Source organism: Monodon monoceros, unplaced genomic scaffold, assembly GCF_005190385.1.
Source record: "Monodon monoceros isolate NGI ecotype Baffin Bay Population unplaced genomic scaffold, NGI_Narwhal_1 Super_Scaffold_7, whole genome shotgun sequence".
NCBI classification, from domain to species: domain Eukaryota; kingdom Metazoa; phylum Chordata; class Mammalia; order Artiodactyla; family Monodontidae; genus Monodon; species Monodon monoceros.
In genome coordinates, this window is record NW_021703784.1 from 64,319,873 (window position 1) to 64,333,262 (window position 13,390).

General features: G+C 51.9%; 1 protein-coding gene across 3 annotated transcripts in view; it reads left to right on the forward strand.

Annotated features, from left to right (window-relative positions):
- Positions 1-13,390, forward strand: part of MICAL2 (microtubule associated monooxygenase, calponin and LIM domain containing 2) — a 161,475-nt gene that overhangs the window by 130,482 nt on the left and 17,603 nt on the right. Inside the window, exons 18-20 of one of the 3 annotated variants that reach the window (XR_003791352.1) lie at positions 7,447-7,633; positions 8,959-9,163; positions 10,495-10,597. Coding sequence is in view for 2 of the 3 variants with exons in the window: in XM_029207068.1 (XP_029062901.1) it covers positions 7,447-7,633; positions 8,959-9,163; positions 10,495-10,630 (528 nt within the window). In the remaining variant the exon portion in view is untranslated. Of the gene's footprint in view, positions 1-7,446; positions 7,634-8,958; positions 9,164-10,494; positions 10,796-13,390 lie in introns of those variants that run through there. The other 2 variants (XM_029207067.1, XM_029207068.1) reach the window with 2 other exon arrangements.

Genomic DNA, 13,390 nt, shown 5'->3' on the forward strand with positions numbered 1-13,390 from the left:
GCCCTACACCTTAATTCTGAGGATCCAGGGTTAATCACCTCCTCAGAGGAACAGACATAGTCAAACTTGTCGTGAGGATCACGTGCTACTGACAGGGATGCAAACTTGGGTTACCAATTCCAGGAGATGTAGCCAGGGCTCTACCTTCATTCAGACTACACTTGCCTGCCCTCTCAGATTGGCATGTCGCCTTACATTTCAGTGATGCAGCTGGGGTTTTGGCCTGAATAGTCACAGGGAATCTTGAGGCCCTCTCGTTTTAGGGCCCAAATTCTTACAGGAGTCTTATCTTTTAAGACCGTGGGCTATGGGATCATGCCCAGTCTGATCATCCCATCAAACCAGCCTTCCGGTAGCTCTATCAGCTCCCATCAACCCTTAGCTAACTTCTTTCTTCAAGGCAGGAGACCACTGCCAATTCAGCCTTTAGCATGGCTGCTAGCCATTTACCAAGGCTGGCGAGCTCTTGCAAGATCAAGATGGCAGCTGAGTGTTTGCACAGCTGAGCCAGAGGGAGGGCCTCACGGGGCTGGGTGCTGTGGTTAAGTCCTCCTGGGTCAGAAGAGCAATGTGTATTGCAAAAGGAGCTCTCTCTACCCCTGGAGGTGTTTGTTTTAAAACTGGATTTGCAGGGTTTACTCTAGAGATCTGCATATTATAGAGAAGCTGGGTGAGTCTTGGCTGGGCAATCTGCCAGTGTTTCATCTGATACAAGGGTAGATCTCAAGGCTGCTCCAAACTCATTGTTCTCTCTGTTCTGGGCATAGAGCTAGGCAGTGCTTTGGAGGTAACCTGTGTGCATCCCAGCCTGTAGGATTTTAACTGGCAGAATGCTGGTGTGTCAGGGAAGCAGGGTGCAGTAGTGAGAAGGGTAGAGGCTTGGAGACACGCTTGGGTTCAGAGCACCGATTACTCGATTACTCGCTGTGTGTCCTTGGATGAGCTAGTGGACCTCTCAGCACCTCATTATCCTAACCTATAAAATGGAGGTGTCAGGGCTTCCCTGGTGGCGCAGTGGTTGGGAGTCCGCCTGCCGATGCAGGGGACACAGGTTCCTGACCCAGTCCGGGAAGATCCCACATGCCGCGGAGCGGCTGGGCCCGTGAGCCATGGCTGCTGAGCCTGCGCGTCCGGAGCCTGTGCTCCGCAACGGGGGAGGCCACAACAGTGAGAGGCCTGCGTACCACAAAAAAAAAAAAAAAAAATGGCGGTGACAGCAGCTACTCCTGAGGATGACTGGAGTAATGCAAACACCTAGCATATATCGAATGCCCCAAGTATCCAGCAAATGTGCTTTCTCCCCAGTGGAGGAGAATTCCAGAAGAAAGCTCACTTACCTAAAAGGCATGTTGATTCCTCTCTTTCTAAAGGCAAAGAAGTCACCTTCAGGCTTCCATTTCCATCCCAGCCACTTAGGAGCGCTGTGGCCTCAGGTGAGTTAGAGCCTCCCTGAACCTCAGCTGCCCCGGCCTCAAAGGGGGATTATCAGACCCACCTCGCAAGGCTGTGAGGGTTCAACACAGCTCAGCGCCTGGTACCAGGGGACGTAGGTGCAGACATGGCCGTCCACTGGGAGATCATAGCCCCAAAGACTTGCCTGCATCTCAGCCCTGAGGGCATCATTTCCAGAGCCCCTCAAATAAGGCAGTTTCAATCCTTGCCCTGAGCATATATGGCTGAGGACTCAGGCCCACCAGCCTGTCCTCTGATGTTTCTCATCCAGGGACTCCTCAGTGAGGAATATATTTGCTCAAGTGGGCCCAGGAGACGACTTCCTCTAGCCCTACGTCGAAACTTCCCCTTCCCTCGAGCCCTCAGCCCCGAGGCCCTGGAAGCTCTGCTCCCAGCCCTGCCTGACCTGTGTGGGCTTCCTTATCCCCACAGCAGGCCAGGTGGCCACAGGAGGCCCAGTTCTGTGAGGAAGCACAAGCCAGACACCTGGTGTTCCTGGCTGAGTTCCAGGCCCAAGGGGGGATGTCACCATTGTTTGGACACAAGCAGGCCCAAGAGCCTGCTTCCTCCTTCATTCAGGGGAGCATCTGCCCTGCGCTGGGAGCGTAGCCATGAGAAAGCCACAGTCATGACATGACTGTGCAAACCGGAGGGGAGATGACCCATCTCCCAGCGTGGAGCAGGGTGAGAAAGGCTCCATCATCCAGATGGGGACCATGCTTGGCGATGGTGCTCGCGACGACAGCTAATGTCACCATGTGTGAATCTCAGTTGACTCGGGGGAGAGAAGCCACTGCCTTCATCTGTGTGGGCCACGTTATCCTTACTCACACAGAGGAGGGACCCCAAGCAACTGCAAGTCCCCCCGAGTGAAGGCCACCGAGAAGAGGAGAAAAAAAAGAAGTTCCAGAGAATGGAAATTTGAAGCTGCACCAATTGCGGTGCTTTGGACTCATTAACCATCTGCCAGGCGATTCTTGGGAGCCCAGCACCATGTGAGGTGCAGCCCATATTCTTTGATGACTCTTTCACAGCCCTGTGAGGATGGCAGTGGTCTCCCCATTTTACAGATGAGGAAGCTGAGGCTCACAGAAGGGAAATGAAGTATGTGAGGTTAATCTAATGTAATGTTAGATGCTGGCCCACCTGAAGTCTCCAACCGTTCCAGCTTGTTCTAATTAACTAGCTGAAAATAACTAGAATTCAAAGGGGAAAGAGGTAGTGAAAAACACCCCAGTTCTTCAAAAGTTACATAAATATTGAAGATACATAAAGGGTTGCAAAAGCAGTCCCATGGCCCTCCAAAACTACCAATTCTCAAAACACTAGTGACTGCGACCAGTATATTTCTGTCCAGATCATCAGATTGCCCAACTTTGCATTTGGACAAGTGATTCCCAGCCAAATTGTAAGCTCTCCTCTTGACCAGCACCCCAGGAGCATACGTGCTTTTGCCTTTCGGTGCAATAATCTCCTTGTTGAGAACCTCTGGCTCTTACTCTGAGGTCAAACCAGGATGAGTTTTCTGGAGGTTTCTCCATGAGCAGAGTTTCCTTTCTTCCTCAGGATGCCGAGGTGTGGTCCACGGGCAGGCATTGGTTTGTGACCCAAGGAGCACAGCAAGTGAGAGTAAGCATTAGACACTTGTAGAGCAGTTTGACATTGCCACACATCCAAGCGGGTGATCGTACTTCTAGTAATTCATTTTCTTTGAATCCAGAAGTATGAGGCCACAGTGGATTCAAGATTTAAAAGGAAAAAGCAAAACCTGGTCATTCACCACCGATAGTTTGAGTTAGCAATCCATCTGGTCATGTCCTCACTGTCTTGGAGCCAATGAGACATCCTGCTGTCAGGAAAGAGGAGATAACCCAAGACCCCAGGGCAACGTCCGCCTTCACACCAGTCTTTGGGATGAGCTTCAAAGGCCCCCTCTCACCCCTTGAGACAAGCTCTTCATCACCTGGTCTCCTTGTGACCATTCACAAGTCCTGGTCTACCTCTTGGTCTTGGTGATGATCCTGGGCATGGTTTCCATTCGGTTGTAAGAAAGCCTCTGTCACACGTGGCAATGTGGATGCAACTGGGAGAAAGGAGCCTTATGTAAATAAGGGCCCATAATGAGAGGAAGGACCAGGCTTGGATCCCCTGGCCGGGACCTGTGCTGACAGAACAACCGAGCCGGCCCGAGGCTGCACCCCCAGCAACCTCAGGGCCCTCTGCTTGCTTCTTCTGTAACTGCTCCCAAAGTCAGGGTTGCACAGAAGCTCAGTGGCACAAAGTGCTTATTAGCTAAGTGGTTACTAAGGTCTCATTAGGGACCTGTATTTAAAGCCCCAGAAAGTACGGTCTTAATCTCCGCTCGCTCAGGGGAGGCAATAATTGCGCGTGGGTATGTGACATCACATGGTGCCTTCCTGGGAGAGCGCCTCGGAGCCAGTTCACACACTGGGTCGGGGAGGCAGCCACACAAGGGGAGTGTGGGCAGGGAGGTAAATCTGACCTCCCCTCATTATTTTGCTGTAAACCCAGGAAGGACCTGGTATTCTACAGCTCCTATCCGAGGGACCTGTGTCGGGGGCCCCAGGAGGGGATGGAACATTAGGCAAGTAATGGCATATTGTCCTGAGCCAGCGCACCTGAACCTCTCTTAGAAGCAGGAGCCAAGTTTCTTGGCATTTGTGAAATCCTGAAAATGGCAGAATGTATGCTTGGAAGCAGAATCCTCATCTCTCCCAGGTGGGGCCAGTGTTGGGTGTGGGGGGGTAACTGGCCTGGTAGCTGCTGCCACTGAGAAGGAGCGAGCTTTGTCAGGTCTGAGGAGGTCCTGTCTGTCTGAGTCCTGGGATCAGACACCCCAGCAGGCCCCCGGCCACATTTTCCATAGTCCCCCAGAGCCCTGCATGTGGTCTGGCGTGACTGATCCAGAGTAGCTGCTGGTGTTGGGACTTCCTCAATGAGAAAGGGGGCAGGTGTCTCCTGGGTCTTTTTTTTTTTTTTTTTACATCTTTATTAGAGTATAATTGCTTTACAATGGTGTGTTAGTTTCTGCTTTATAACAAAGTGAATCAGCTATACATATACATATATCCCCATATCTCTTCCCTCTTGCGTCTCCCTCCCACCCTCCCTATCCCACCCCTCCAGGCGGTCACAAAGCACCGAGCTGATCTCCCTGTGCTATGCGGCTGCTTCCCACTAGCTATCTACCTTACATTTGGTAGTGTATATATGTCCTGGGTCCTGTCTTTCTCCCCAGCCTGCTTGGCATCCCTTCTATCTTCATCCTCTCTTGGTGCCTGTGCTTTTGCGGGCACCCGATGTGTTAGCCTCAGGTTCTGAGGGTGGGCCCTACTCCCAGGAGTCGGGGGCTGTGGGTGCCGGCTGCCATTTGCTTTGCTGTCCCCTGAACTTCCTGCTTGATACTTGAGGCTTGCACAGCAGATTCGATGTGGCCTTCCAGGGGTGGTCTTGGGTTTCGATTGAGGGCCTTCCTTCACCCCCGCACGAGTCACTGTTACTCGCCATCAAGATGGCTATCAACCTGTGTCCAAGGGCCTTCAGCCTAAATTGTTGCTCTCCGTGGCCACACCTCCCAGAAGCTGGATTCAGAGGCTGGGGGAGCGTCTGGAGCCTCCCTCTCTCCAGGGTCTTGGGATCAGGAACAGTATTTATAGATATAATCTCATATTGTGCATTTTTGCCTCCCTGCAGGGGAGACTGCAGTATTCCCAGGCTGGCCTTTCAGAGCTGGTATGGAAAGAGGGAGCAAGTCAGGGTTTGCCCAGGGGTGTATGTGTGATTGTGCTATGTCTGCTTGGGCTGTCAGCTCCCACCCCTTCCCCAGCTCCATGACACGCCGGTGGGGATCCACGCATTCATGGGTAGGCATGGACCATCATGCCCTTGGGGGCACAGACACCCACAACCTGTCAGGCTGTGATCCCCGGAGCCAGCATGGAGCTGACTTGCCCAGCACCATCTCTGGGGCCCTGGGCACTGCCGCCTGGAGCTCCGCATCCTTCTCCCTGTACCTGCCCAGTAGGGACCAACATTCACTCCCATTCCGGTCGTGTTTTTGTCGGCAAGGTGGTCTGCATCCTGACCTGACAGGACTCAGGTTAGACGTGGCCATAGCTCCCTATGGGACACGGGAGCTGCAAGGCAGGATGAGGCTGCCGAATTCAGAGGGAGAAGGGAGGGTGGAGTCAAGTTCATCTTGGTCCAGCCCTGCCAAGTGCCAGGCACTCACACACACGCTCTCTCACTCAGTTCCTGCCACAGCTCCGTGAGGCAGGCACCGTTTATCCCCATTTCACTAAATGAGGATGCTGAGCTCAGAATTTGAGGACTTGGCGCCCCATCTCAGAAATGGTTAGTGGTGGAGCAGGGTCCTAACCCTCCAGGTCCGGGAGTGGGGGGTCTGGGGCAGTTCTCACTAAACAGTAGCTCCCGGCCCTCCAGAGAGGAGGGGTCTTGGGGAGGGTGGCCGCAATGCAGCTGGCTTGTTTTCTTACTGTGAAGGCCTCCCGGGCTTGGGCTCAAGAGACCTTAGCAGAGTCCTGGCTCTTCTTGCATTTATTTCTAAGTGGGCTTGGGCAGATCCCTTCCTCTGGTATTTATTCCCCCTACCTGTGAACCAAGCAACTCAAACTCCTGAAGACCATGTACCCTGCAGGCCTCCATTTCTCTCTTTTCTCCATCTGCAGAGTGCCCACTGCCTACTCTGGGCTGGTTAGGCCTCTCCTGGGACGTTGGGTGCCGTTTGCATGTGGGTGTGGAGCCCTCTCCCACCTCCAGCTTGTTCGTGTCTTCCTTCTCGGTGCTAACTGGCCTCTACCTTTGTCTCTGTCTACTCTATCTCTGCTCTTGGGTAGCTGACAGTAGGGAGAGTGTCCAGCGGAATAGGGGCTGCAGCTGAAGTTCTGGTCAATCTGTACATGAATGATCACAGACCTAAGACTCAGGCCATCTCTCCAGACCTGGTAAGGATGTACACCCCACAGCCTTCACCCACAGACACTGGCTCTGGCCTCCCAGGGAGGGTGCACGGGACGCAGAGAGGATTGCCTGGCCCCTCTTCTCATGGGACGAGAGGGGCTGAGACCGGGCTGGATCAGAGCAGAGGTTAGCGGGAGGCTGTTCTTCCTTTTAGACAAACCTCACTCAGCCCCCTTGTGGCTCATTTCACAAACCAGAGCATCTTCCCTGCTGGCTGGGGCTCTAGAGAACTCAGTGCAAAGGCCAGGAGGGGCCGTCCGCAGAGGTGGACAACACTTAACTGCCAATGTTTAGCATCCAATCTGGATTGGATTGAGAATTAAGTAATGGAGAAAACACCCCTTTCCTCTGAATTCTCCCCTTCTCCAGTGACTCCACTCATTTTGGTTTCCTTTTGGTACACTCCCCTGGAATCACCCAGGTGTGCCCCTTCTGCCCTGGCCCTTGCCCTCTCCTCTCCCCTCTTGCATTTAGGAAGTTGACTGGCAGCCAACTTCAACACACAGAGAAGGGCTGCCCCTTCTCTGCAGTTCTCTTGAACAGTTTTATTACCATGAGCTTTCCCTGCCTGACCTATGTCACTGCAGGGAGACAAGGATGTGTAAAACATTCTTTCAGGGACCTCACTCTAGACGCAGGCAGTATGTAACCCCTGGGTCAGATTCCTGGAGATAGCATCGCTGGGCAGCATGTTTGTGAGGGACGCCCGATCCATCAGACCAGGAGATGTCACTATCACCCTGAAACCAGAATGGCCAGCCTGCCTGGGAGTATAGTTAACAGCTGCCCCTGCAGGGCTGGGGTCTGCGTATCTTCCCACCCTCATTCTTTGCTGAAGTGCCTGCAGTCAGTGCCTGCAGTGACAAAAGCAACACATAGCCTGTGAGGCCCCACGATGCAGGCCGGCATCTCTACAAGGCCAGCCTCACAGTTGAAGATGCGGTGTACGCCCTAACACACTGCTCTTCTCTCCCGATGCCCTGTGTCTCCCAGGAGTCCATACGGAAGGCGTTTCCCCTGAACCTGGGTGGCAGCGACACCTGTTATTTCTGCAAGAAGCGCGTGTACGTGATGGAGCGGCTGAGCGCAGAGGGCCACTTCTTTCACCGGGAGTGTTTCCGCTGCAGCGTCTGTGCCACCACCTTGCGCCTGGCCGCCTATGCCTTCGACAGTGATGAAGGTAAACCCCCAGGGGCCAGGGCAGCACTCATCTCTGGCCTGGGCTTCAGTCCCTTTGGAGGCTCTGGGACAGGCAGTACTTCCCAGGGAGTTTTGGTGTCATCAGGAAAGCTCTTCAGGGAGCAGGGATCCCCTGCTAAAGAGAGAGGCCGCCTGTGGTGAGCAGGGGTCCTGAGGGAAGGGGAACTGTCAGCACCAGGGGTGCATCAGCGTTCGGGGCACCTACCAGGCGACGAGTGCCTTATGAATGTTTTCTTACTCGGTCTCACCACCTTCAGTTGCCCCTGTGTGGCTGAGAAAATCAAACCTGATAACCTATGTCACATGCTCGACACCACACCTGACATATAATAGGGATTCAGTAAATGATGGCATATTCGTGTTATTATGTATAAAGTATGCATTGTAAAAATGGCAGTAACCGTAACATGCCCTCTGATAAGTGGCCTGCCGGCGTCATCAATGAAAGAATTGCACTCATTGGAATGAGTGATTATTTTCTAATTTCCAGCACTTGATGTTTGCACGGTCATATAATGACAGTGCTTGTGATTCCATACCCTCAAACTAACTGCCTGGGTTCAAATCCAGGCTATGCCACTTCTAGCCATATAACCTTGGGCCTGTTACGTAACCTCTTGGTTCCTCAGTTTCCTTACTTACAAAATGAGGATGATACTACTTAGCTCATAAGGTCATTATGAGGGTTGCTGGGTTAATTCCCGGGATGATAGTGTCTGGTATATTGAGTCCTACACAAGATTTTTCTGCTGTTATCATTATTCCCATCACTATTGTCACTATTGTAGCAGTGAGCAGAGAAGGCTTTTCTGGAAGGCACCCAGTAGTCCCGGGCAGTGGCCAGTGGCCCAGTGTGTGCCTCACTGAGTTTTCCTCTCCAACACTGCCACAGCCTGTTCTGCTCCTTTCCCACCCCCAGGGGTCCCAGAAGCAAGAGGAACTAGAAACAGAGCTGCTATTCTGGGCGGTCCATTTTGCGGCCTGGCAACTTGCCTTGGGAAGGGACTTGGCCTGGGGGATTATCTGAGGGTTTCAGCCCCATCCCGGGAGCCCCGCCTGTTGCTGCAGCCTGCCCCCTGTCTGAGCCATTTCCTTAAGGCAGGTGATGGAAACCATTTCCCAAGTTTGCGCCTTCCTTGCCTTGTTTTCAGTAGCGGCGTTTTCTGACCTAGATGGTGGCAGGCATTTGGCTCATGTCCTGCTGTGTGGTTCTGGTTTACAGGAGAAAAACCTCTCTCTCTCTCTCTCTCTCTCTCTCTCTCTCTGTGTGTGTGTGTGTGTGTGTGTGTGTGTGTCTCTTTACAGGCAAGTTTTTCTGCAAGCCTCATTTCATTCACTGTAAAACCAACAGTCAGCAACGGAAGAGACGGGCAGAGTTGAAGCAACAAAGAGAAGTACGTTTTGTCTTGAAAGTGGTGGTGAAACAGGGAAGGCCCCTGATAGGAGAAGGTTTTCAAGGGTTCCTGCAAGTTCAGCCAATGTTTCTGGCTTTGGAGGGATTGAAACTCAGGTGAAGAGGGCTCTACTCCCTGGCATGGAGGGTCCCTCTGCCTCAGTCTGTTCAGCTTGCCTCTGGGCTAAGACCTATCCCGGGGGAATGACTGCTGCTTCTCATGAGAAGCCCAGAAGAGCTTTCCCATGTGCCAAGGATGGGGCTATATGCTTAGCCATGCAAAGCCATGTAGCCCCCGGTGCCTGGGGCCCCCATGACCACAGGGGCACTGTTAGCAGGGATGCCTGGTATAGAGCCAACCCTCTGTGGTTTCCAAGTCCTTTCCCCAGGCTCTTGGATGTCAGCAAAGTGACTGGCCCACTGAATTTGTGGATGGCTTATGATAGGGCCCCCTCGTACCTTCTCTATGGCTTGATTAATCACCCACCTCCAGCAAGACCCACAACTTCAGCTTTTTTCTAATTATACAAGTAATATAGGCTCAACATAGAAAAACGGGTAAATATAATAAACAAAAGTTATAAAGAAGGAAAGTGAAATCACCCATCCCCACTCTATCCTGAGAAAATCGTAATTAACATGTTGGAACATTTCCTTGCAGACTTTTTTCTATATGAATACAGTTGATCCTTGAACAATGTGGAGGTCAGGAGCTCTGACTCTCCACAGGGTCGAAAATCCACATATAACTGATAGTCAGCCCTCCGTATTGGCGGTTCCTCCACGTCCGTAGATTTAACCAACCGTGGATCGGGTGGAACTGTAGTATTTACTATTGAAAAAACTCTGCATTTAGGTGGACCCATGCAGTTCAAACCTGCATTGTTCAAGGGTCAACTGCATGTTCTAACCCAGTGGGAATCCCATGTCTACAGTTTCATAGTCGTCTTTTCTCACTAACACTATATTAAGAACAGTTTCCCATGACATTAAAAATGCTTTTGGAGCCTAATTTTTGATGCCTGTAAAAGATGGTTGATAATTTATTTGCGTCCTATATTGTTGGACATTTATGTTGTTTACTATTTTTACCTTAAAAATATTTTTATGGTGAATGTCTTTGTACCCACATCTTTCTCCATATTTCAAATAGTTTACTTAGGATCAGTCATGAGAAATGAGATTGCTGAGTCAAAGAGCGTGTATGTTTTGAAGGCTCCAAACAAAACTGACCCCTGTGATCAGTTTGCCGCCCCCCAGGAAGGTCATGCCCACGTTCAGCCTGCCCTTCAGCAATGCATGGGGGCGGAGATTTGGGGGAGGGGGGCTGGTTGCAAATTGCAGGGTCTGCCACGTTCTCTATTTACTGGCTCTCTTCCTCTGCTTCATTGGAGGCGTCGTCTCTAAGCGTCATGGACTAAATGCCCTCACCTTGATGTCTTTCTCAGGAGGAGGGGATGTGGAAAGAGCAAGAAGCCTCTAGGCGAGACCCTCCTGCGGAAAGTTCTTGCGCTGCCGCCGCCATCGGCACGCCGGAAGGCAGCCCCCCAGGTATCCCCAATTCCTTCTTTAGGAAGGTGCTAAGCTGGCCCCTCAGGCTGCCGTGGGGCCTGCTTCACCTTCCCCGGAGGCTGCTTAACTGGATTCAGGGACTGCTGCGTGCTGCCAGTCTGCATATCAGGGACAATGCTTACAACTACTGCTACACGTACGAGCTCCTGAGCCTCGGGCTGCCGCTGCTCTGGGTGTTCTCCGAGGTCCTGGCTTCCATGTACCGGGAGACCGAGGAGTCCCTCGAGGGCATCCGCGACTGGCTGCTCAGATGCTTCCCGGCCAAGCTGCACTGAAGCCCAGACCCAAAGTGCCGTAACATTTCCCGTGTAGATGGCAGCATGTGCAGCTAGCCCAGGCGCTGGCCAGGGAGCCCCACGCCCTTTAACCAGTTAGTTCAAAGCCAAAGAGTTTCCCGTCGGCCACCTGCACCTGGCCTGGTCGCGGTGAACATCTGCTCCCGGTGCCCAGGCCAGCACGACATGAAGGATATTTTTTTATACCTTTGTACTTTTATACCAAAGCGAGCCATATTTCTAGGTTTACATTTCAATTTTTAACTTTTAATAAGCCAAGAGAAAGCATCTTTTTCTATGAGTGTCAGTTTTTCTAGACACGGGTTTGACGTTTATAACTGGTACTACAAACCCTTCCCACGTTGTGGTCAGTTGTAATCGCTGCTGCCTGCAACATGAATGATTTGGGCTTCTCTGTAAACCAAAACCAGTGCCTTTTGATTTATGTGCCTGGATACCACTTTTCAACAACGGACAGTTGTTTGCAACATGAAAGCATAATACTTTAGAAGAAAAAAATAGAAAGGGCAGAAGAGAATTAAACCTACAGAAGCACGTGGCAGTGTGTAGTTGCCTGTTATCTGTCCTCCCAGAGGGCGGAGGACTGTTTTCTCACTTGTTTGGATGTAAAAGAGTAGCGTAAAGGTTCCTTGCTCAGAACCCCATCACAGCCAAATGATGTGGAACCACAGGGTCTCAAGCAGATTGCTACAAATATACGTTTCCCTTCCCACTAATGAGCACGGCAGCGAAAGCCCATTGGCCCCTGACCACGTGGAGCTCCATCAAACTGATGCAGTGTTGAAGAGGAGTTATGTCCCCTGGTGGCATTTTAAGCCCTCCTTATGAGGTCCCCAGCCCAGGCTGCAGTCCGAGCCGAGGCCACTCAGGGTCCACAGCCATGAGGCTGAGGGGAGAAACTGCCCTTTCACATAACGTCCTTTGAGACCGAGGGCATTTGTTAGCAGCTCAGGGTATTATTTCTGGGAAGTGCGGCCTGCCCCGTGAGCATGGCTTGCAGATGTCCCAGCTTCTTAGCCGCTCGGCTGCCATGCATATTTGGTCAAACAGTCAGAAACCATTTATTTTCACGCTGTCCTAGCAAAGGAATGCATCTGACCTCCAGGGGGAAGCTCCCCTGTGTCTTGACTGTCAGGGGAGGCTGGGAGTGGACGCTATTACTGACTCATGCAAAAGAAATACACCCTATTAAGGGCAAAACAGGACTTGGGCCCACCTGCATTCTTCTCTCTGGGCATCTGGAAGAGGCCTCAGCTCTCCCAACTCCACTTGCCTGGACATGCACGGCTGCTGAGTCTGGCTGAACAGTGGAGATGGCTGATAGAGAAAGGCCTTCTGCAGTGTGTTCAGTGTATCTAGAGTGGCTGGGCCAGAGACAGCTCTCTGCGTGTTACACTAGAAAGATCCTCTAGGTTAAATAAGGATGGAGCCCGGTAGGTTAGGAGCCAGAGCTCTTGAGGCCTTTGAGATGCCAAGTTCTCTAGGGTGGGAAGAAGTGGGGAGGCATTTCTATAAACACTTCCCTGAGTCCTTGGGCAAATCAGGGACATGGCTGCGGCCCAGTTCGTGGGAACTGGCGTCTCTGTCCTTGTTGGAACTGTTCTCGTCCTATGACTTGCATTGTGTTTTTCCAAATTTCTGCTGGTATTTTAATGTTCCGCATGGTGGGAGGAGCCCTTGATTCATTTTATGTTTGATTCTGAAAGTCACGACATAAACACATGCACGGCTGTCATTGTTATTCCCGTCAGCTCAGGGCAGGGTGAGATGCTTTGTGGGATGCTCCGTGAAGCCAGTTAGGATCTCTGAGAATGTCACTTTTGGCCATAAGGAGACTGGTTTGAATTACTCTGGCGAGACAGGGCGTGCCTGTCAGAAGCCTGAGTTGTTTGTATGTTCTGAGACTTTGAACCTTCCTGGTGGGGCAGCACCAAAACACAAAGGTGGGTCCTGGGGGGGGGGGCGGATGTCTCTAAGCCTCCACAACATATTCAAGAATGAACGTGGGGCTCGAGAGTAAAATCGGGGCAGAGAGGATGTGGAGGGCTGTGGAGGACAGAGGAGGGACGGCCAATTGCACGGATTCACTCTTGCAGATAAGTGGCTGCTCACTGCCAGAAAGGTTCATCCGTCCTAAGCAAACCGTAACTTGTTTGGGGAAGTTTCTATTTTTTTAATGGTTGCCTCGTTTTCAATTCCCGTGCCTTCTCGTGTTGCCTTGTGCCCCGCAACTAAATTCTCTTTTCTGTCTCTCTCTTTCCGACCTTACACTGTGGCCGTCAGTTCATTTCAGCCTTCCGGTGCTACACCCACTTCTTGGCTGACACAATTCTGCTCTGAGGTGACTGGTTTTCTTGCCAATTTTCAGAGAGTGGTACTAACCCCTGACCCGCTTTCCGTACCCCATGCCCCCGCCGTGGCCTTGGTTGAGCTAACTGCGAGTGTCTTGCATACTAATGCGCTCATTCAGTGGCAT